The sequence below is a fragment of the Biomphalaria glabrata genome, chromosome 3, assembly GCF_947242115.1.
Source record: "Biomphalaria glabrata chromosome 3, xgBioGlab47.1, whole genome shotgun sequence".
NCBI lineage: Eukaryota > Metazoa > Mollusca > Gastropoda > Planorbidae > Biomphalaria > Biomphalaria glabrata.
In genome coordinates, this window is record NC_074713.1 from 56,478,285 (window position 1) to 56,501,319 (window position 23,035).

At 34.4% G+C, this 23,035-nt stretch overlaps 1 protein-coding gene and 1 long non-coding RNA gene across 4 annotated transcripts; both read left to right on the forward strand.

The window, feature by feature from the left end:
- Window positions 1-5,141: 5,141 nt before the first annotated feature.
- LOC129924984 (uncharacterized) lies at window positions 5,142-9,530 on the forward strand. Its single transcript, XM_056022786.1, has 4 exons — window positions 5,142-5,459; window positions 5,948-6,063; window positions 6,435-6,558; window positions 6,665-9,530. Exons 1-4 carry the CDS (start codon window positions 5,292-5,294, stop codon window positions 7,769-7,771), a joined length of 1,515 nt encoding a protein of 504 aa, XP_055878761.1. The 5' UTR covers window positions 5,142-5,291; the 3' UTR covers window positions 7,772-9,530.
- A 1,236-nt stretch (window positions 9,531-10,766) lies between these two features.
- LOC129924985 (uncharacterized) lies at window positions 10,767-22,632 on the forward strand. 3 transcript variants are annotated; one of them, XR_008776859.1, is made up of 9 exons: window positions 10,767-11,079; window positions 11,398-11,615; window positions 12,393-12,560; window positions 13,328-13,498; window positions 13,704-13,859; window positions 14,897-14,985; window positions 15,304-15,543; window positions 20,655-20,787; window positions 20,923-22,632. It is a non-coding gene; the product is annotated as an uncharacterized LOC129924985 (long non-coding RNA). The 3 variants fall into 3 exon arrangements; XR_008776858.1 differs by having other exon boundaries at window positions 13,704-13,849; window positions 14,865-14,985; XR_008776857.1 differs by having other exon boundaries at window positions 13,704-13,849.
- The last annotated feature ends 403 nt before the right edge of the window (window positions 22,633-23,035 follow it).

Sequence of the window (23,035 nt, forward strand, 5' to 3'; positions counted from 1 at the left end):
TAAGTTAAACAATCAGTTGTCAACTATTTTAAGTTTCGGAAATTTTCGCTCCAGCCTTGTGTCCTTGACATCAAATGTGACAGTCAACTTTCATCGCCTTTGTGGGCAGTCTTCTTAGCCACTCAAGTGGAACCCTGCTCTTAGCATGTGTGTGTTGACCCGACGTTTTAGATTTGCAAAGAAAGTGTGTCTCTAAGGTGCAAAACATTTAACGACAATATGAAACAAAACTTTTTTTAAATAGACAGGTGTCTAGGTTTTTCTTGGTTCAGGCCGCAAGGAAAAGATTTCTAGGTTCATAAATCGGAGATTTTGGGAATTTTTATAGCAACAAGAAAATACGAGCGGCGATATTATGTGCTACCGAGCAATTCACGATAAGAGCCATTTTCCGGCGAATGGGTTAAAGTGTTTGCTGGCAGTGGGGAAAATGTGGCTTGAAGTAAGAATGCAGTTAAAACAATGACAAGGCGAGTTTGAAAAAAAAAAGGAGGGGGGGGGGGAAGGGTATCGCTTTAAAATTGACGAATATAGCATAGCAACTCCGCTCTTGGTATTTGTTCGCGGTATATGTCAGGATTCCGTGTAAATATTTTGGCTCACAATGACCTCCCGACTAAGCTGCTTTGCTGCTAACAGCTAAACAAGAGACCTTGGAGAGGGCGTAATTTTACTGAGGCCATATGTTCCATGAGGAAGACAAAAGGATAATGTTGAATTAGTTATGAATGAATGAGGGGGCAGAAAGATTCCACTGAACATTTAATACGATGACTGTTCAAAGTGAAGAATGATCTGTAAATAATGTGACAAGAGATTGCAACACACATTCATATCATTTATAGTACACGTGCGGGTCGTGCGTATCTCAGTAATACTATCCCTTAATTAACATGGACCCGTATTACGTCGCCTGTCGGCCAAGCCCCAACATTGCTAGCCGAGCGATATTTCCACTCTGGCTCTCTGAACCAGCACCTAGCAGTACTTGCAGACGGAATGAATTATTTACACAGCGACGAGCCGAGGCGAGCAGTTAAACAACGAAGTTCAGCACCAAGCCCCAAAGACGGGAAAAAGAAGGACGTCATCAAACACTTAGCAACCAAGAGGGGTCACCAAATTGAATGCACACACACACACATACACAAGAATTCGTGCTCACAGAATACAGCCTACGCATCAGCGACAAATTGTAGAACTTAGCCGACATGAGGAGCCATCACTGGCGAAGACCTGCTCCAGTAAGTTCAGTCATCATAAAGATTTATATGGCTCCCAAGCTGAAAAAAGAAGATTGGGCATCAGAAATAGACCTTTTTATCTCTTGCACTTGAAATGAGATTGTAACATTTTAACTTTGAGTGTGTCCATGAAATCTGTCATTAATTAATAATTTACATGCATTTATCACATCAAATCATCATTAGATTTAATTCCATTTTAATTCTGTGTGGCTCTTACTTTAACAAGCTATGCACAAGTTATGTCGTCGTGTTGAAATTGTGTAACTTAAGGTCACTATGATCCCGCGGTGGTATGTGTTGTTCACATCTGACAAAGAGAATTGCCAACTCGATATCGGACTTTTTGTTTTCACTTGCAATAACGTTTTGGTCTTAGCTTAGGTTACTACAATCGAGTTGTTCCATTGCAAGTCAAAAGTCTAGGTCAGTGATCAATGCTGGGGGTGAAAATAAAAGTGGGTTCCAGAGAGAGAGAGGGAAGAAAGGAAAGAGAATGATAGCGATCCGTTCCGGTTCAGTGTAACACAGTGATGCCCAAAATACGGCCCGCGGGCCAGATTCGGCCCGCGACCTGGTTCCATCCGGCCCGCCGAAAAGTCGACATAAAGTGCAGAAATGTATCTTGACCTACACTATGGCCCTCACTTTTTATCTGATTGGTTGCTATCATGTCAATTGTTCTTTTATGAAATGGGACTCTGTATGTAAAATCTACCAGAAAAGGTGAACTTCCCTTTTTTTTTTTTTTCGGAACATGATAATACGCTTACATATTTGTTTTATACAAAAAGTTTAGCTATTTAAACTAACACCATAAAGTCGGCATTATGAAACAAATATTCCGGCATTCTTGTTAAAAAAAAAAAGGGATAAACTTCAAATGTGCTATAGATGAATGTAAGTACTAGATACACTGGTTTCTAATCAAATAGTTTCAGGTCTATTTCATTTCTTTTTTTACTTTTTTTTTGTGGCCCGCGACGCGAGTGTCGGAAATAAAATGGCCCGCAGGTCGAATTAGGTTGGGCATCACTGGTGTAACAGATACTGGTATTGACTGCCAAAAATAGGTGGATGGTTGAAATGCGTCCAGTTTATTAGAAGTTTAAAAGGAGAGAATGTTCCGGCATAACTAGACAGTCACAGGTCTGTGTGTAATACTAGTTAAAAGATATTTACACTAATTAATTATTGCATAGGCTAACCAACTATAAGCCTGTAGAATGAACGTTTTCAATGATATGTTTTTGGAAAGTAATATTGTCTCCTAAATTACGTGGCATTGTTGTGTCCTAGTTGAGTTAGAGAGTATGTTAGCTTTGGTAGATTATATTGTGTATTGTTTTTAGCGACGGTTAAAGGAGTGACAGTGACGTAGTCAGACAGACGAATAACGCAGGAGAATAGGCGAACAAGGAAGAACGATGTGGCGATAGCTTAGAACATGGTTGATTAGAATTAGAGATATTTAAATAACGACGGATAAGTAGACAAGACAGGCATCCCAAGTGTTAATGAATGCATCATTTATAGTAGTAGAAAGTCTTGAGTACGTTCATCTTATTAATTGTAATGTTCTTTGGCTAATGTACAATAGTTGATGAAATAGTAGTGGATTTGCATCTGTGGCATTTTACGTCTCGTGAGACGATCTTTTCCCTTTGCAACTTCTTGTGTGACTAAAGAGGCCAATCCTTGATACACAGCTGCGATCACAGGTTGGGCATATAAAATCACCAGGCGCCATTGCATTTTCACCCTTCTTTCTGCTTCTGTTGTGTATGACATCTGCAATCTGTGACCCTTCCTTTATGCTCTCTCTCCATGTGGATCTGTCCAGTGCCACCTCTTCCCAGTTGCCAGTGTCGATTTTGAAGAGCTTCATGTCACCTTTGCATACATCCGTATAAAGTAAAAGTGGGCGACCAGCGGCTCTCCTGCCTTCTATAGATCGCCATACAGGATGTCCTGTGGAAGTCGACCTACTGGCATTCTACGAACGTGGCCAAGCCAGCCAAGGCGTCTGCTGCTGATAACAGAGCGGATGTCCTGGCATCCTGCTCTATGTAGCACTTCCTCATTTGTTATCTTATCTTGCCACCTTATTTTAAAGATCCGCCTTAGGCATCGGAGGTGGAAGACATTCAGCTTTTTTTCCTGCCATGAGTAGGTTGACCATGTTTCACTTCCGTACAGCAAGGTGCTCAACACACAGGTCCGGTAGACTAGGGCTTTAGTACTGCTAGTCAGCAATATGTTGTCCCAGACTCTTTTCTGCAACCGTGACATGGTGGCCATTGCCTTGGCTATCCTGTTGTTTATGTCTTTATCCAGTAGAGTGTTGTTGGATATGATGGAGCCAAGGTAACAAAAGTGATCAACAATTTCTAGTGGTTGGCCATTAATGCTTACTTGAGGTGCAGTGTTTGTGTTTTGGACAAGTATCTTAGTCTTGCTTTGACTGATGTTTAAGCCGAACTTCTGGCAAGCAGCAGATAGTTTGTCAACCATGGACTGTAGCTGAATATCAGAATCAGCCACAATAGCTGCATCATCAGCATACAGGAGTTCCCTGACGAGTAGCTTCCTAACCTTGGTTTTTGCCCGCAGCCTTGATACATTAAATAGTTTTCCAGAGGATCTTGTATGGAGAAACACACCTTCGTTTATGTCGCTGTACGCATAATGCAGTAGACAGGAGAAGAATATGCCAAACAGAGTAGGTGCGAGCACACATCCCTGCTTGACACCACTGCAAACCTCAAAAGGTGCTGATTGGGCTCCATTGAATTTGACAGTACATTTAGTTTCCTCGTGAAAACATTCAATTAACTTCAGTAGTTTGGGAGGGCAACCTATTTTCCTCAGGAGTTTGAAAAGGCCACTTCTGCTGACCATGTCAAAAGCTTTAGTCAGATCGACAAAAACAATGTAAAGGGGTCTGTCTCTCTCTCTGAATTTCTCCTGCAGTAGTCGTAGAGAAGATATCATGTCTATAGTGGACCTACCACTCCTGAATCCACACTGAGACTCTGGGTAGACTCTAGAAGCTATCACTTACAGCCTGGATAGTGCCACTCTAGCAAAGATTTGCATAACACCCAAGATACTAGCCAGAACAGCATGTGTGGATTCGGAGGAGTCTCTATCTAAGGGGAGGAGGACCACCACTAGGGAGCAAAATATCGATATTTAAAATTAAAAAATCGAACTTTTTTTTATTTCATTATTTGAAAGTTTATCCATTTATCTACAAGTTTTGAACATTGAAATATGTAATTTTTAACTTTAAATATTGTTTTTAGTCATTTTTCTAGGGCATGTATAATGTTTATTTCATCTAATTCCGAATCTACATGTAAATAATACCCTTGGTAACGCATCGAATACTTTTGAGTAGTCATATTCGACCTAGGCATATTTGGCATCAATGAAACCGTCGTTTCCTACACTTTCCTAAAATAACCGTATCTCCGAAATAATATAAATAGCGTTTCGGCTTTGAACGGAAACCCGTGGTCACCGAGAGTGTAAAATATATTTATTTATAGATTCTAGTATCTTATTATTTCCGACAAAATGATTGGTCGGCATTGGGCTTCCGCCCCTATCGACATTAGTTTGAACATAAACAAAACATGGTTGTTTACGTTTCATTGATGATATAGTTTTAGATGCTCTACCTGTCGACTTATTATTCAACTTCTAAATCTAGATCTAGCATGAAAACTAAAAAGAATAGACCTTAGTCTAGATTCCTCATTCTAGATCTAGACATTATAAGACTATTAGCCGGCAGGCTAGGCTGAGATGAGGCCCTATCGACATCGCTATTACTACTATTGATATATTAATTCGAAGTGCCTATCCCCAACCAGTTGGGAATAGGCTTCAACCCTATTCCCAACCGGACGGATGGGTCAAATAAGGTCAAACCCTATTTACAGTCAGTTGACTTCCGGTCTATCCCCAGTATAGACTTCCTGCCAATCCCCCCTGTTGACCGGAAGTGTTGCTATATAAAAGGCCAGCGTAAACGTGACCATGGCATTTTATATAATAATCAATTATCCTCTGGTCACTTTCACTATCATTTATTTAAAAAAAAACATGGAAGGAAAATCATTCACAAATTTTACTGAATTCAAGGAATTTATCAAGAAGCATGAAGAGGAACAGCATGTTTTGTTTGTTACTAGTGGTTCTAAAAAGGTATGTTGTTGATTTTACTTTTACAATTCAATATAGTATAATATAGACTGTAATACTATAATAGATCGTTAGATTCTTATTTATTTCATTTAAGCTTAGCTTTTTATTTCTTTTCATTTATTTTATTTTGTGCTGGTTAGTGTTACTAGTGTAGTACGTTTTTGTTTCTTTTTTTAAAGTAATGTCTGTTCTGTATTAGTATAAGATATAGATAAAATAATAAATAATAATTACATGTAAAGTAGCTTGTAATTTTGAATGAAAATAACGTAGTCCTAGTTGGAAATAAATATAGAGAGATTTATTTTAAACTTTCTCCATTTATTAAAAAGAAACTTTTATTAATTTTTTTATACACAAAGAAGTTAAGTTTAGAACGTTATATATTTTTTTCCGTTTACAGCTGTTAAATTTAATTACACTTAAAAAAAGAGAATGAATTTTCCCTACACACAATTTATAAGTGCTAAATTTTATTATTTTTTTAGCTTATCAGTGGACATCCAGCAAAAGAATCCATACAGTATGAGTGGCTAAAATTAGTATGCAAACAAGGGAGAGCCACAAAACCAACATCGAGTAAAGGCATCCGGCCGAATCAAAGGTATTTATTTCAATATTTCTTAACAATGGAAAAAATATTGTGGTATTACAGAAGATGTGTAGTTGGGGTATAGTGGCCAAGTGTTGAGTGAAGTGCTGTCCACCCTAGTTAACCATCGGCCATAGAAATAGATGCCCTTTACAACATCTGCCTTATTAGATCCCAAAGTCTGAAAGGGGTAATTTACTTTTATTTACAATGCAATAGTTGATACTAAAGATACAGTAGCCAGTTTTATAATAGTATTCAGTGCAATTGTATTATTGAAACACCCCTCCCCCCTTTCTCCCATCTCTCAAATCAAAATAATAACAGAGTAGAGTGATGAAAAAAAAATATGTATAATATTGTTATTATATTTTTTTTTGTAGGTCATGGAAACATGATTGTGGTGCAGTGATACGTGCTGTGATAAGGCATTCAGATGTTACTGGCTACCAGTTTGTCATCACAAAGGCAATATTGTCACATGAGAATCACCCCACAGATCATTTGGTAAGTTATTAAAAAGCATATTTACTCCTAACAATTATCTCTCATGAATTTTCAACTGTCAATATCAATTTCCAATAGCTATATATATACAATTTATTATTTTCAGACTGCACTTGTGTATCCTGAAAATAGAAGAATAAAGCCAGATGAAACCGTGAATCTGATGGTTGGCACCAAAATACCGCAGTCAGAATTGCGACAAATCATCTCGCAGAAACAGAACAAATGTGTTCTTGGAAAGGATGTGGAAAACTACAGGAAAAAACTGAAAGACCCCTGCACTGACAGTGAAGGAGTAGAGAAAATTGTAAATAGTATAAAGGTTGGTGGTGTAATGGTGAAGTATGGTGTGACACCAGAAAATGAATTTTTGTATTTGGCATACATGACCAAGGAAATGATAGGTTCACTTAAAGCCAACAAAACCATATTGATAATAGATTGCACTTATAAAGTCAATGAGTATTTATTTCCATTGTTGAATGTTATGTGTATTGATGCCAATGGTAATGGTGTACCTGTGTTGCATGCTTTTGTAAGGAATGAGAGTATTGAAATTTTGGCTGAATGTTTGAGTGTATTACATGATGTGTGTGTGGAGCCTCAAATTTTTTTTGTAGATAAAGATTTTAGTGAAATAGGTGCTATCAAACAATGTTTTCCTCAATCTTTAATTCGCCTATGTTCATTTCACACAATGACAGCAGTAAAAAAGTATTTAAATACAAATGTCTCAAAGGAATTATCCAATAAAATTTTTGATCTATTTAAAGAACAATCTTATACATTAAGTGAAGAAGCATTTGAGTTGTTAAAAGTTGACATCATTTCAGCATGTCCCAGTGTTGAAAGCTACTTTCAAAATAATTGGTGGTCAATTTCTGACATGTGGGCAGCATGTAGAAATACAGATGTTGCATCTCTACATATCACAACTACAAATCATGTAGAATCCTATCATTCAAGGATAAAAAAGCACCTAGATAGCCACACAACACTCTCAGTATGTGTAACTAAGCTACTTTTGTTTGATTCAGATCTATCTAAAATAAAATCAGCACAACACCACATTCACAAAATAACTAAACATTATTCTACACTACCAGACACACATTTGCTTACTTTGTACAAGAATATATTAACACCATTTGGAGCAGAGTTAGTGGGCCATCAGATTTCTTTATTTAAAAGATGTAACTACAACATAGTTTAAAATGATACTGGCACATCATTTTTTTCTATTTCTAATACTTGTAATTCTAATGATACCAATTCATATGTGGTTAGCATGGATTCTTGCAATTGTATTTTCTTCACTAAATTTTTATTGCCTTGCAGACATATTCTTTCTTTGAGACATAAACTTTCTTTAGAAATGGTTTTTCTTCCTGATGGGTGCCATTTCCAAAATAAATCATTTAGGGATGAAGAATTTGAGGACATATCATCTATCTCAACTAATGTAATTTATCCAACCATTAGTGCAAAGACAGCAGAAGGGCGATTTAAAATTGTTAAGGACCTGACCTGACAAATGAACTAAACTGTCTGTATCAGAATATGGGGGAACAACATTTTTTAGTAAAGCTTGAACAGTTAAAGACATTTATTTATCATATCAGGGCCAATAAGGAATTTGTTATTACTAATGTGTCTGAGGCCTTAGCTGAAACAAACATTAGTTTGAATGGTGGGTGTGTTGATGCAGAGTTTCTTCCAATTGCCTTAACTTCTCAGGCCTTGGCTGAAACAAATGTTAGTTTGAATGGTGAGTGTGTTGGTGAAGAGTTTGTTCCAATTAATCATGCTCAACCCTTTGTGGTTCATAATAGTGAAAACAATCTGTCTGGTAGTGATATTGTTGACTCATCTAAAGTTACAACTGATACATTTAGTAATGTAATGTTGAAAAAAGTAAAAACTAAAGGAAGACCTAATAATAAACAACACTTCACAAAGAAAAAAAGACTAGGTTTCCCTTACAGCTCGGTTAGTAAAAAACTTAAAATTGTTAGCAGTACTGAAAAAGAAGTGGTAGGTAATGTTAAATGTTCCAGTGCAAATGATGTGAATGTTTTTGTTGATAACCATGTTGAATGTTTAGAAAACAAACGTAATGGTGATGAATGTGCTGAATGTGGACTGGAAGAGGTTTCAAAAGAGAATTGTATAGATGGGAAGTTGATGAACTGGATTGGTTGTATGGTGTGTGATAGGTGGTTTCATGAGTTCTGTTTATCAAGTAATATTTCTGTAGATTCATTTATTTGTAAATTTTGCAATTAAAATGTTAGAAGTGTTTTAATACATATTAACATTTAAGTCTATTTGTTAATTTAACTTTCACTTCATAAGACCTATCTTGAGCATTAAAAGTGTAACATAATTCTACCTTTAATATATAAATGTACTATTGTATCAGTAATACTACCATTCAATAATGTGCTATTTACTCACCATATATTTGTTATAATGCACTTTTTTTTTATCAAATACATATTAAATTGCTTACATAAGTTTATATATTAAATATTGACTTTGATATTGTTTAGCTGAGTATATGTGTAATATATTTTTAGCTGTAACAATTAAATGTAATTTTGTACTGGCATCTTAATTGTGTAGATTACTTATCATATTTTTTCTATTATTTTACCAGTTTTATTTATCAATTCATTTTGATGCATATTACATTGTTTACATGTCTACTTATATACTGACTGAAAATGTTATGTATTATTATATGTTATATATTTCTAGCAGTGATAGTCGAACATAAAATTTCTTCTATTACTTGCTTTAATAAATTATGTCATACGTATGACCAAAAAAACAAAAAAGTTTTTGTTGATTTTGTTGTGCTATTCATGTAGGAGAATTAAGGGATGCACTTTTTAAGTGTCTTAAATTCTCTACATTATTACAGAATGATACTATTATTAGGCTTAACCACAGATGATGCTTGATTTTGCTTGTAGGATGGTTACTAAAACTGAACATGTCTTTTTTTTTTTGGTGGGTGGAGGGGCTGTAAGAGAAAATTTTAAGCATTATAATTTATTGATATAAAAAAAACACATAAATGACATAGAAAAATGTAAATTAACAAAGTAATGTGTATGTTTTCTATTTTATAATATTTCAAACCAAGAAATCATACAAGTATATTACCAACATCAAATGAGAGAGAAATATTTATTTATTGAAATGGTGCTAAGATTGGTTGGATAATGATCATAGGTATAGAACATGATCCATTGATTCTTATTGTGGTACTATCTCTCAAAAATATCCACTACTTCCGCCACTACTTGGCCTAAGATTATAACATCCTGTGTAGGTATATCCTACCCACCTGCCTCCCCTATTTCACCTTAGTGAGAACAATAAAGTTTGATATCCCCTCCCTACATTGAATAGAATCAACATAAATAAAAACTCTAAGCTTTACAATATAGCTAGCATTTTACTATGTGTTTACACATATGGTTACATTTCTCCTCACAGCTACACATGTTATTGCTTTGCAACAAATTTTAAACCCACCCTCACCCCAATTATATTTTTTTCTCTGCCTTGTTTTGATAGCTCCTCTTTTTTTATTATAGCCATCCTCAATGCACTAAACTTTATAATGAAGATGGGAGAGAAAACATTGAAAACACATGTCAAAAATATCAAGAAGCTGTATATAGGCCTATAAAAAAATATGTTGAATTGAGTGCTTTAAGTCAAAGCCAAGTCAAAAAATATATTTAATTGGAGATAATGTGACCAGGAATGAAATAAAAACAAAAAACAGTGAATTAATATATTTTATTTATTTTATAGCTATTGCAAATATTCAGCTCAAAGATTTAACAACAATGTGACCTAACAATTCTATAATAAAACAACCTATAAAGTATACATTGTTCCTTTAATTACATTAGGGAAAAAATAATAGTTTAATAAATTGTAAAGATTTATCAATATCAAACCAATTTTATAGCTATTTTCGATTATCTTATTAAAAATCAATCACTTAAAAAAAAAAAATTAAACTGAATAGGATTTGACCTAAACACTGTCGACTGGGAATAAGGTTTTGACCTAATTTGACCCTGTTGACTGTGAATATGGTTTTGACCTTATTTGACCCATCCATCCGGTTGGGAATAGGGTTGAAGCCTATTCACAACTGGTTGGGAATAGGGTCCGCCATATTAATTTGATTATTCATTCATATTCCCATCAACTAGATCTAGGTCTAGATCTAAACAAAAACATCCTTACCACAAGATAACTGGTGCCTCTCAATCAAGTAGGCCTAAAGCCTATCAAAGCTTGCAATTATATAAGATAAGGACAAATACACATGTGATCTAGATCTAGCTGGATTATCAACAGTTTCACTACTACAAGATCTGATCTAGACTTAGACCTAGACTAGATAATAACTAATACTAATTTTCTTCTCTACAAGTTCTAGTCTAGTTACCACTTTGACATTCACTTTGGAAACAAGACTCAACTACCCAGGTAAAATAATTTTTATTATTGAAATAGATCTAGATCTAACTATTCTAACTTTCGATATAAATGTTATCACTATTGTAGAAAAAACAAACATCAACAATGGATCTATTTTTTTTTTACTGTACATAGGGCTGGGCTAATTCTAGACTATATTATACAATACACTACTTAAATTTCTGGATATAGATAAATAAAAAAAGAAATCACATTGTATTTCTTTGATATTATTAAAACTAACTTATATATTTTTATTTAGAAAAACTATTTAAAAAAAATAATTCAGCTGACTTTACAATCTTTTTTTTTATTTTTATTTTAAAGGTTCTTCGGCATTGATGCAATCAACTGAAATTTTATGGAAAAGATCAGGGCAGAAGTTTACACAGAGATAAACAACCTTGTCTGATGGAAACACCAGGTTGTTTTTGAGAGTTTTATTAACAGATCTGAGCCCAGGTATTGTCGTAAAACAGAACAATTCATCGGCCTTACAGGTTTCGAACTACTTGGTTCTCTCCGCATCCATGTTTTATTCTGAAGTAAGGATAGTTAGAATTGATTTACCTTGCGTTTAATGTTTTCAAACCCAATTCAATACTTAAATGATCCAGCGATAAACACAAAAATAAATGACTTGTTCGAATAGAATAGCGACTTACATTTAAGTATTATCCTTGAATAAATAAAACACAATGATGATAATAATCCACCATAGCTGGGCCTGTCTTAGATAAGTAGAGTCCCTAGGCGATGTGATTTGGTGGCCCCAAATAAAATAGAGGCTAGTCTCAAACTAAACTTTCCAAAGACAGAGAGATATTACTTTCTTTAGTCTAGTCTTGTAATCGTTTTCATCTCTTAAATGATTTCCACTACCGGTAGCCTACTTCCACCACACCTTGGCCTTTGATGATAAGTTATCAGCGGCATGGTCATAATTATTCTAATCGTTCTCCTCTCTCAAAAGATTTCCACTACTTCCACCACACTTTTGCCTTTGATCATTACGTCATGTATATCCCTTACAACCACAAGAAGCCCTGTAGCTAAGTACACTCCCAGCTGTACAACTCATCAAGAATGTGAAGTGGAAGAGGAAACACTATAAACACATTTATAACATGTCAAAAAAATATTTAAAAGCATTTAAAATAATCATATTTATATATTAGATGAAATGAGGGCTTAAAGCCAAAGCCTTAACTGCACAATTAAACAATGAATAACAAAAAAATATTTAATTAGGGATGAAATTATCGGTCACCATTTTTTGTACCGGTATGTTATTCATTATTTATTATTTCTTTATGTTGCAGATTCCTTAAATAAGCCAACATGTGAGATAAATGTTTGAAGCAATGAAAAGTGGGAAAGGATGGACCCCTGATGGGTATGACTTTGTGGACAGCACACATTTTATTGATGCAAACTTTGATAATATAATGAAAAATCTGAAACCCTCAGCTATTCCTACAATATTTCAGGTGATACTTAATGTAGAAAATGTTAATTTTAGACTTCTATGTGAGTTTGAATTGGTTTTACATTTAACTATTTAAAAAAAATGACTGCTCATGTATCCCAGTATAGTATTTGAAGCAAAGTAGAAATAACAGCAAGTATTTTCAGTATTGTCTAAGTAAATGTTTGACTAGTATAATGAAATAACAACTGACATGAACTGATCTAGACTGACTTTAACTTACAACTGAGTTACTTTTACCTATCCCTTAGTTTGTAAGACCGATGGGGCACCATGCAAGATTTGTCAATCATCTTTCTCCATTCCTCTCTGTCTTTTGCCTTAGTTAGAGCCTCTTTCAATGGAAGTACCGTCCATTCTTTTATGTTGTCCTCCCATCGCTTTCTCTGTCTGCCTCTTCTTCTTTTTCCTGGTACTTGTTTTCAAACCCCTAAGAGGCATTCAATATGGTAAATCAAAATGCACTGTTAGATTTAATATATTATTGTACTTATGTATATTTTATACATTTAGTGATATTGATATTCATATCTTGGACTTTAATTAAACAACAAAATGAATTCCAATTGTATATGTGATATTTTATTTTTTGTCATATTTTCATTATTAATTAAATCACTATCTGTATTTTTTCTGTCAATGCTATAGAATTAGAGATATACTTATGGTATCTGAATGAAAGCTTGCTTATCTAATTTTAATATATACTCCAGAATTTACTGTTATGCCTGAAAGGATTTTGTATTGCTAACAATTATTATTTTTCAGTGTCATAATGATGCAGCTTCCTGGCCAGTTAAAAAGAAGGAAAAATAAAGTCTTAAGGTGAAAGAAGAAATTGTACAATTCAAAGAGACTTCTGATATATTATAAAAAGAAAGTTCAATGTTTATGAGAGGAGTTATAGAAAAGCCAACCTCACCTAAAACAGTTATGATGGTAAATGTAAAATTTACTCGATAGTTTAGTGATAAGAATATATAATAATTAGCATAACAATCATTGATAAATTATTCATGTCCATGTGGCACTCTTTTTATTTGTTTGGCAATAGTTATAGATAACATTTAGATCAACTGGTCTAAGATGGATTCCAATTTAACATTTAATATATGATTTTTAAAAATATATTTATGCTTTTCAGATTTATCTTTACATCTGTTTGAGGAGCCTACAGGAAATGCAAATTATACAGATGAAAAAATATCCTTCACAATAACATTGCACTTTTACTGTCCTAATGTGTATGAGTTCCTTTCTACCACGTTTAACTTGCCTTCAACCAGAAAAGTAAGAAGATGTATGTGTTGCTCATTAGTATTTGTCTTTTATAATTCTATGATATAATTGGATGATCACCAGGGATGAACAAATGCATGTTGTGATGGATCACCTGGGATGAACAAATGCATGCTGTAATGAATCACCAGGGATGAACAAATGTATGCTGTGATGAATCACCAGGGATGAACATATACTTGTCTAGAATCTCTTGAAACTTGAGGCTCTAGGAAATTATAATAATTATAAGAAGAATTACAATATTAGAGCAAAGGTTTATTTTAGCTCATATTATTAAAAAAGTAAGTTCCCCTTTCAGACCATGATGTCTATAGTGCAAATGATGTAAAGGTCATCTGTTTCTGTGGCCTATGGTTAGCTAAAGTCATGTGACCAGCACAAAAGCCGTCATTACTTTTCCCCAACTAATGTCAGGTACCCATTAGATCTGGGTTGACTAAGAGGGGCCTTAAAGATCCTGAAAGTAAAAATTTCAGTCTTCTAGGATTTGAACCTGGGACCTGTGTTCATAAGCCAAGTGCTTTACCACTCCCCACTGTGCCTCTCATATTATTAGTTAGGCTTTAAAAATTTCTTCATTGGAACTGAAAACTTGGTGATTCAAAGATATAACTATACTTGTTTACTTGTTTAATTAGTTAATTAAAGTGTTTCAATTTCACTTTGTTTATTATCTTCTGTAGATTATTCATTATTGAGTAGGTCTATTTAGGAAAAAAATCCACTAGATTCAACCAATTCAGTGAAGCATTTCATGACACTTTTAGCTATTAAACAAATCAACTTACTTGCACCTGGTTAGAAACAGAAGTAGGCCACCAATTTCCTTCATATTGCATGAAGGGCTAAGGATTCTTGGCCAAGGCATAATATTTTAATCATGATGATATGAAGGATTTGAACACAGGTTATTATAATAACAACATTAGTGTAAGTCAAGTTTACTATAGCCAACTTAATGAAATTATGCGAAAAGTATTTTAATCTAGTTATTATTAAATAGGATGTTGGCAAGTTTACCTTCATCTATTTCAGTCATGATTGCCTTTATATGTGGACAAATAAGCCTATACAGTATTTCCAAGAATGAGAACTTTGCAGGGTAGAGTCATTTGACTTACAAGGTGAAGGTTTTTTATATTTAATTTATGGATGTTTTTTTTGCAAAGCAAAATAACTTCAGGTTGTATAGACATACTCAAAAGAAAGAAATTTTTTCTGCAAGTGACCTTAAAACTTAAAATAAATAAATTATGGCTTTTATTGGTAGCGTTTAAAGTTAAATACTTTGAAAGCTGATCACTAGTTAAGATGTTTAAGTTTACAAGATGATATATTAAATTAGCTAGATGATATTAAATTTACTAGATTTTACAGGAATTAATTTATTCCCAAATGTACTTAAAAATATTTTATTTACTGACCAAAGACTTTTTTTTCAGCCTCTTAGAGACCACTGGGACATTGTTCTGGGCTGCCTTTGGTATGGGGAACTCTCAGGCACCAGCTATTTAAGAAGAAGCAAATAACAGTCAGGTTAATGGTGACTCAGAGATAACAGACAGTGTGCTGCTGAAAGTCATTGAGGTGGTTGGCTACGTTTTGTTTGGAGTTTACATTCTTGATGCTGTCGTGGTCCTGATCAACTTGTTCATTGCTATGATGAATTTGAAGACATTTAGGTTTGTTTCATGTTATGCTAATCATTAAGTTAAAACTATTTATATATCACATTTCATTCAAATACTCTTTACCTATCAATTCATCGGAGAGGACCTTTTTGTAGTTTGTTTTACATGTTAATTCAGGTTTGATGATTATTACATCCTAGTCCAAACCTTCTGCAGGAGGCAGGGTTTGAACATATCAGTATGACAGTATAGAGTGTATGCTTCATTAATAGAAAATCATCCAAAGTTGTGGGGTGAAAGTCTCTGATAATTAAATATAACATCATCTATCTATTTCCTTTAGAAGTGTTCAGTGCATTTATGAAAAAAAAAAGATTCCTCTGAACCTTCGCACTGTTATCAGCAGTAGAAATCTTGGCTAGCTTGGACATGTTCATGGAATGCCACAAGGTTGACTTCCTCAAGACATTTTGTATGGTGATCAATTAGAAGCCAGGAGAGCCTTGGGTCACCCACTACTTCTAACTATCTCAACATTTCAGCACTACTTCTAACTATCTCAACATGCCAACTTTGGATGAAGGAATGATTCCTTGCCAAGGCTGATTTGTTACAAAGCAATATATAAAAATCCAAACCTATCAAAGTGGTAATCAAAACTATGGCTTATGAAGCAAATAATAATAATGGCAATGTCATTGCTATATCAGCATAGAAATTCAACACAGGCAAAACAAAGAATGTGATTCCAGAATTGATATGTCGTTCTTAGCTTTGTTTTAAGGCTGTTAGCCACTTGATAAACAAAAATAATATTGTATACATATACATGGACAGATTTTATAACAGTCCCACTGTTTGACACTTTAGCCAATGATTATGGAATATTTGCTGATGGAACTGCAATGGCTTTAAAAAACTGACAAAGTTGAAGAAAAAGCAGAGAAGTCAATCTGAATTGATCTATCATGGCAATAGAGTAAGTCTTATTCTGGATGGAGAAATGACCCATTCATCTGTTCACACCACAATCCAGGCAATATTCTTATTCCATATGCTAGGCCAAATTTCTACAAGTGCTCTTTCTTCCCTAGTTTGAATATAGAATGGGCTGCCTGAATCAGCCAGGAAAACCAGTGACTTAGCAGAGTTTAATTCACTAACTAACATGCATGACTAGATTGCATAGAACATAATTATATTCTTTTTTGAAGCAACATCAGTAATCTATAAGATATGAGGCCTTGTTAAGATGGACCAAAGAGCCATTCATTTTAGTTTTTCATCCAACACAAATGGGGACTCTAAAAAAGAAGAACTAAAGATGGAATATCTGTGGATGTGCTAAAACCATTGCTCTTTATTGACCTTCACCAAATACATGGTTTTGATGTCAACAACCAGGTTTGCAAAAATGGCTCTTTCATCCTTTTAAAAAAAAAAGATAAACTGGGAACTTTATATTTATAAACAACTCTTGACAAAAAATTGAAACATATTTGGAAAATTGGTAGGCCAATGACTCCACTTTCACATGGATAAGCAATTGTGGAAAAATGATTTTCTATTAAGAACTAGAGAATTGCAACTTGGCAGAGAAAACAATGGACTCGGAGAATCGTCATAGACAGCTTTTGAGGATTCTCAAAACTTAGTGACTTTGTTATTAGACCAAAAAGTTTTATCATGCTGGAAATGTTCATGGAAGATGTACTCTGTATTTGATGAGCCGAGAAAGAAATGTGAACAAGACCAAAGGGGAGTAAAGAGAACCAACAGTAGAGATGATGCAGTGACGCAACTGAACAATAGATAATGAGTCCTCTATTTGGGAACCCTCAACTCAAAAAAACATTAAGAAACTAGAATACACAAGGTAGAGCAGTGAGATTCCGAACTAACAAATATTCACATTTGATTATAGTTAGACCTCTAGTAAAATTATTAAATTTAGAGATCCTTCAGGACAGAAGACTTCAAAAGTAAAGTAGCAATTATACAAAAAACATTAAACTATAAACTTCAAATACAAAAACAAAACTTAAAAAAATACTTAGAAAGACACAAAGATAAAGGAACATTCCTCATCCCATATGCTAGAAGAAATTTATACTCCTTCTTCCCTAGTGCTATTAGAGCATGGAATGGGTTGCCTGAGTCAGCTAGAAAAAACATGTGAATTGGCAGAGTTTAAGTCATTGATTAACTTGCATGACTAGATTGACCCTTGAGACACCAGAAGAATGTAATAATCTTGGATAAGAAGATGAGATACTGCAAAAAGATGGCAATAGACTGGGGGCTGTGAAAGCTCTTAGTTTATCTCATTTGCCAATGAACAGTCTAAGAAAGAGTGAAGGAAGGAGAGTCCAAATCAGTGGAAAGACAGTCTGAATTAAAAAACATGGGTTTAATTGTTTAGATTGGTTTATATTTGTATCAAACTGGTTGTTATTATTTTGATTTTGTTGAATTTTCTGTTTTAACTTGATGATTTCTCACTTTGATATTGTCTGTAATATTCTTCACCTATCTCTTAGTATGTTGGGGCATCTTACAAGATTTGTAGATCTTCTTTTGGGGTGTTATTCAGGAAGTCTAACTTGCATCTGGTCACAGCTAGGTCCAAGGTTTGAGTCCTCCTTAAGACTTATCTATGTATTACTACAGTTTCTTCACCTTCTTCTCCCTGGGTGCTGCTATTATGTTTGATGTCATGTTTATTTCATCAATAGTCAAAGTAAGAAGTATTTGGGCCTGATATTGATTAGTTCTATACCTACTATTACTTAGTCATAGTAAAAAGTATTTGGACTTAATAGTGTTTAGTTTTGTTTCACTTTCAAATAGAATAGTTACTTATTCAAATTCATTTGTTAAGGTATGAAAGAGTTGAAAAAAACATGTAAATCTTTTTTTTTTTGATATAGTGCATAGTTCATGCTTAGAGCATACTTATTTTGCTATGGCCCAATCTCCTTTTGTTGACTATTGGAGGAAGGGAATACATGGGAGGTTTACATGCTGTCTTTGGGCTTTCAGAAAACAACTCTGCTCGAGTCAGGATTCAAAATCGAGCCGCCATGGTAAGTGGCTAAGCTGTAGCCAAGCAGTGTAGGCCCGCCTCTCAGCCACACATGCCACAAATTTTGTGAATGAAAATGGGAAAATGGAACCTGCATCTGACAATGTTATTATAGAAACTCTTTTAGAAAATACTTTTTACTATGACTATGAGTGGCTGCCTGGATGTGCAGAAAATGCACGCTGGACTGTTGTTTGGAGTTGTTGATGGTCCTGAATTCATACCTTGCCCTTCCCTATCATCCTCTGAGATGTTTGGATGAGGAAATAAATTATCTTCAACTTTGAAGGAACATTTGAAACATGTAAAACATTTTACAAACTATCATCTCTATTTTAAAAATGGCCTCGTTCTTAAATAGGGCACTTGCTAACATTGGATACTGAAGAAGTTACAGTGCTACTACTGCAGCCTTGAGGTCAAATCACAGTATAGAATGCAATTTTTATTTAGGGCTTCAGGATGTTTCCAACCATGAGTTATGGATACATGGATGGCTGCCTGGTCGTGCGGTTTGCGCACTGAACTGTCGTTCAGATTTGTCAAGGGTTCAAACCCTGCCCACTCCCATCCCCCGTCGTCCTGCGGGAGGTTTGGACTAGGAAGTAAACTATCTTCAACTCTGAAGGAACATCCGAAACAATGTAAAACATTTTACAAAAACATTAACATCATTTTGGGATATTATCTTTCCTGAACAAAAAATCCTTATTCTATTAATTTTTTACTGTTTGGCTTAAAAGTTTTTAGGATAAGAAGAGCTGAGTCTGAATCTGGGACTATCAAGTTGACCACCATTTCTGAAAGTTAATTTAATTTTTTATTTAACTTACATTGTGATACCATGCAGTGTTAACTTGATGTGAATAGAACTGATGTAGGTCAGTGAGTTCAGCAATACAAACTTAACCAGCAGAAATAACTGGAATATAATGGCAAAGTTCCCCTTTCAGACCTTGCGATCTACAGTGTCAAGGCTCTTTTTCTTCTCTAATATATGTATGTGTACTTCAATGCTGATTACTAAATGTACCCAATTCCTGGTAATACCTTAACGACACATATAATGACAGAATAAAGTGTTGAGGAGATGGAGCGTTGAGGAGATGGAGCATTGAGGAGATGGAGCATTGAGGAGATGGAGCGTTGAGGAGATGGAGCATAGAGGAGATGTAGTGTTGAGGAGATGGAGTGTTGAGGAGATGGAGCGTTGAGGAGATGGAGTGTTGAGGAGATGGAGCATAGAGGAGATGTAGTGTTGAGGAGATGGAGCATTGAGGAGATGGAGTGTTGAGGAGATGGAGTATAGAGATGGAGTATTGAGGAGATGAAGTATTAAGATGAAGTGTTGAGGAGATGGATTATTGAGATGGAGTGTTGAGGAGATGGATTATTGAGATGGAGTGTTGAGGAGATGGAGTGTTAAGGAAATGGAGTATTGAGATGAAGTGTTGAGGAGATAGAGTGTGGAGATGGAGTATTGAGGTGGAGTGTTGAGGAGATGGAGTATTGAAATGAAGTAAGGAGATGGAGTGTTGAGACGGGGTGTTGAGGAGATGGAGTGTTGAGATGGAGTATTGAGATGGAATGTTGAGGAGATGGAGTGTTGAGATGGAGTATTGAGGAGATGGAGCATTGAGGAGATGGAGTGTTGAGGAGATGGAGTATTTAAGGAAACAGTAAACTTGTTCTATTCTAAATTCACTAAAAGAAAGCCTTTACATTTATTTTGTTTAGTTTTGTAATTATTTTTTCTCTTTTGTTAAAAAAATTTGAACAGAATTTTTTAAATACTCATTTAGGAATCAACGGTGAAATTTAGTGAAATTTATTAACCGGCATATAGGCTAATTGATTCATACTATTTGATATCTATCTTGTAATTTTGCTTTCCTCTGCTATGCTGTTTATTTTATTTACTATCTTGTTTGAGATCTAAATGATCTAATTTGTGATCTATATTATCTTTTTATGAGATCATTATTTTCATATTTGAGATCTCTCTTAGCTTTTGCAAATAGAATTTCAAGAGATGATGATATTTATATTAAGCCCTTCTTGCATTTATTTCTTCCAGAATGTCCAAAAGATTAGTCAGCTATGGAGCCTAAAATGTTAAGCCTCTTTACAAATATGAGATCTTCCTTGACTACACAAGTACCTTACAGAAGAAGGCTACTCACTTGTGTTTGGATATGTCAGCTGTTTTGGTAATAAATCAAGTGTTGTTTTTTCTACTATCTCTAATGTTTGTAGGTTCTAAAGTTAGAAAGTGTTGTTGTTTTTTAATGCCACATTTCCTGTCAAGTCTGTTTAGTTTTTATTTATTCTTTTTTTTTATACAGTCCCTGTGGCCCTTTTCAAGCATGACAGATACTATTCTAAGCAGCTTTTTTCTCTGGAAATTATTCAACCACAGAAGCTGTGAGGGATATCTGAAATCCATTGCTTACTTGTCTAGAAAGATTTCCATCGATTGAGTGATAAAAGATTAAGTTTACACAACTTTTAGTAGTCACCACATAACACTTAACATTTTGCTGCTCAAGACAATACTGTTCATGAATGGTTTATTTTTTTTTATGCTGAGAGTGTCCAAGAAAGATAAGGTCAAAGGTTAATTGGACAAACAATAAACTTTGTCTTTGAATCTGAAATTGTAGAACTTGTAGAGAAAAAAAACAACTTAGTGTTGTTGTTTGTTTAATTTACCAGGTACCTACTATTCATTTACTTTGACTGTTGACTTTAAGTTAGAAATTAAGGAAAGATTTCTTTGAGCTATATTTGTCAATGACCATAGGCATTAAGAGAGCTGACACCTCATTTTACTTTTCAACAAGATGATGTCTTAAAAAAATTAAGAGCTTTTGATGGAATTCTGTGGTTGAATAACATAAGTAAAGTTAATCACAGGATTCCATCAAAATCATTGCAGTTTGAACATTGTTGGTAGTGTCAATGTTATTAAGTTTTTTAGTTCTTAGTGTTACTACACTGTTCATTTTCTAGTGACCAGGCAGTGTTTTATACCATGAATGAATATCTGTTGTAAGAGGTTTAAGGTATAGAACTCAATTGATAATATCTTTGACAATAAAATATTTTGATCAAGTTTATATTTTTGGAACAGAATATGCTAATGTGTTAAATGTACATTTTTCTTTTTTTTTTTTTGGAATAACAACTGATATTTAGTTTTATCCCTTTGTATCTTTCTACAGTAGATGCACTTTCATTCTAAATAGAAATTTTTAAAAATTATAATAACTTCTAATCAAATTGTCTCCCTTTTAAAATCAGATATCTAAATGAATCATGCTACTTTGATTCTACACAATCTACAGGACTACCAATGTACATTAGTTTTGAACAAAAAGTTGCTAACTTTAAATAATTGATTAACTCATTTTGATATTTATGTATACCTTGTAATAAAAGTGGCATTCATTTTACAATTTCATTTTTTTTTTATAGTAACTGGTCTGTGTTAATTTCTTTTTTTTTTTTTTCAAATTACTTTGTATTGCCTATATGGGGAAATGGTATTTCTGGTGTTTCTTTGCTCAGCAAAAACAAATCAGGATTTGAACTCAAGCCCCCTTGACAGTGGTTTATGCCAGATATCCAGCATTTCATGCAGTTTGTATGCCAAATTTGATACTCACAGTGCCCCAATGCAGGTAGAAAGAGGAAACCTTGCCTCATTAATGTTTGCTGCTCCAGACTTGCTTCTCTCTATCTCAACTGATCTAGGAAGCACTACAGCTGGGTTTCAGTCCACTGCATTGGCTAGAGAGGATTTCAGTCTCTCAGGCTGCAACTTAAATGAAGTCTGATGTGATTTTATTTATAAAAAGTTGTATGGATGTCTTTAAGCTACATAACTTATCCTAGTCCAATGTGTTGATTGACATAGTTACCAGGTACTGGTACTAAAAAAATTGCCGCTTTTATCCTCCCCTTCCAGCAACCCTTAGATCTAGTTTTTCTAAATTTCTAGTAGTTTAATAGTGCTTTTCCATATGTCATTAAAAAGTTATGTTAAAAGTTAACAGGTTTCTTTAGCTAATTGCTTTGTAACAATATTTGTTTTTGAGCAAATTTTTAGCAAATCTCAAACTTTGATCTGATTCTATGGCCTCCTTCAGTCACAAAGCTGCTATGGATTATCTCATTTTACAAACATTAGCTATGAATCATTTTCCTGACATTAGTTGTGGTTGCAATGATGTCACCCACACAGCTATATATTTGAAGGAATGGAATATGCCAATACAGTTTGGGATCAATGGCATTGTAGGCTCTGCCTGGGAGTAGCACTGTATGCTGCTAACTGAATGGTTGACTCCTGATTTTTTCCTCAAAGGCTTTCCCATGTTGGTTTTAGCTGCAGACTTTGCTATCTGTAGGGCAGATGATATAAAGGTCATCTGTTTTTGTGTCCCATGGTCGGCA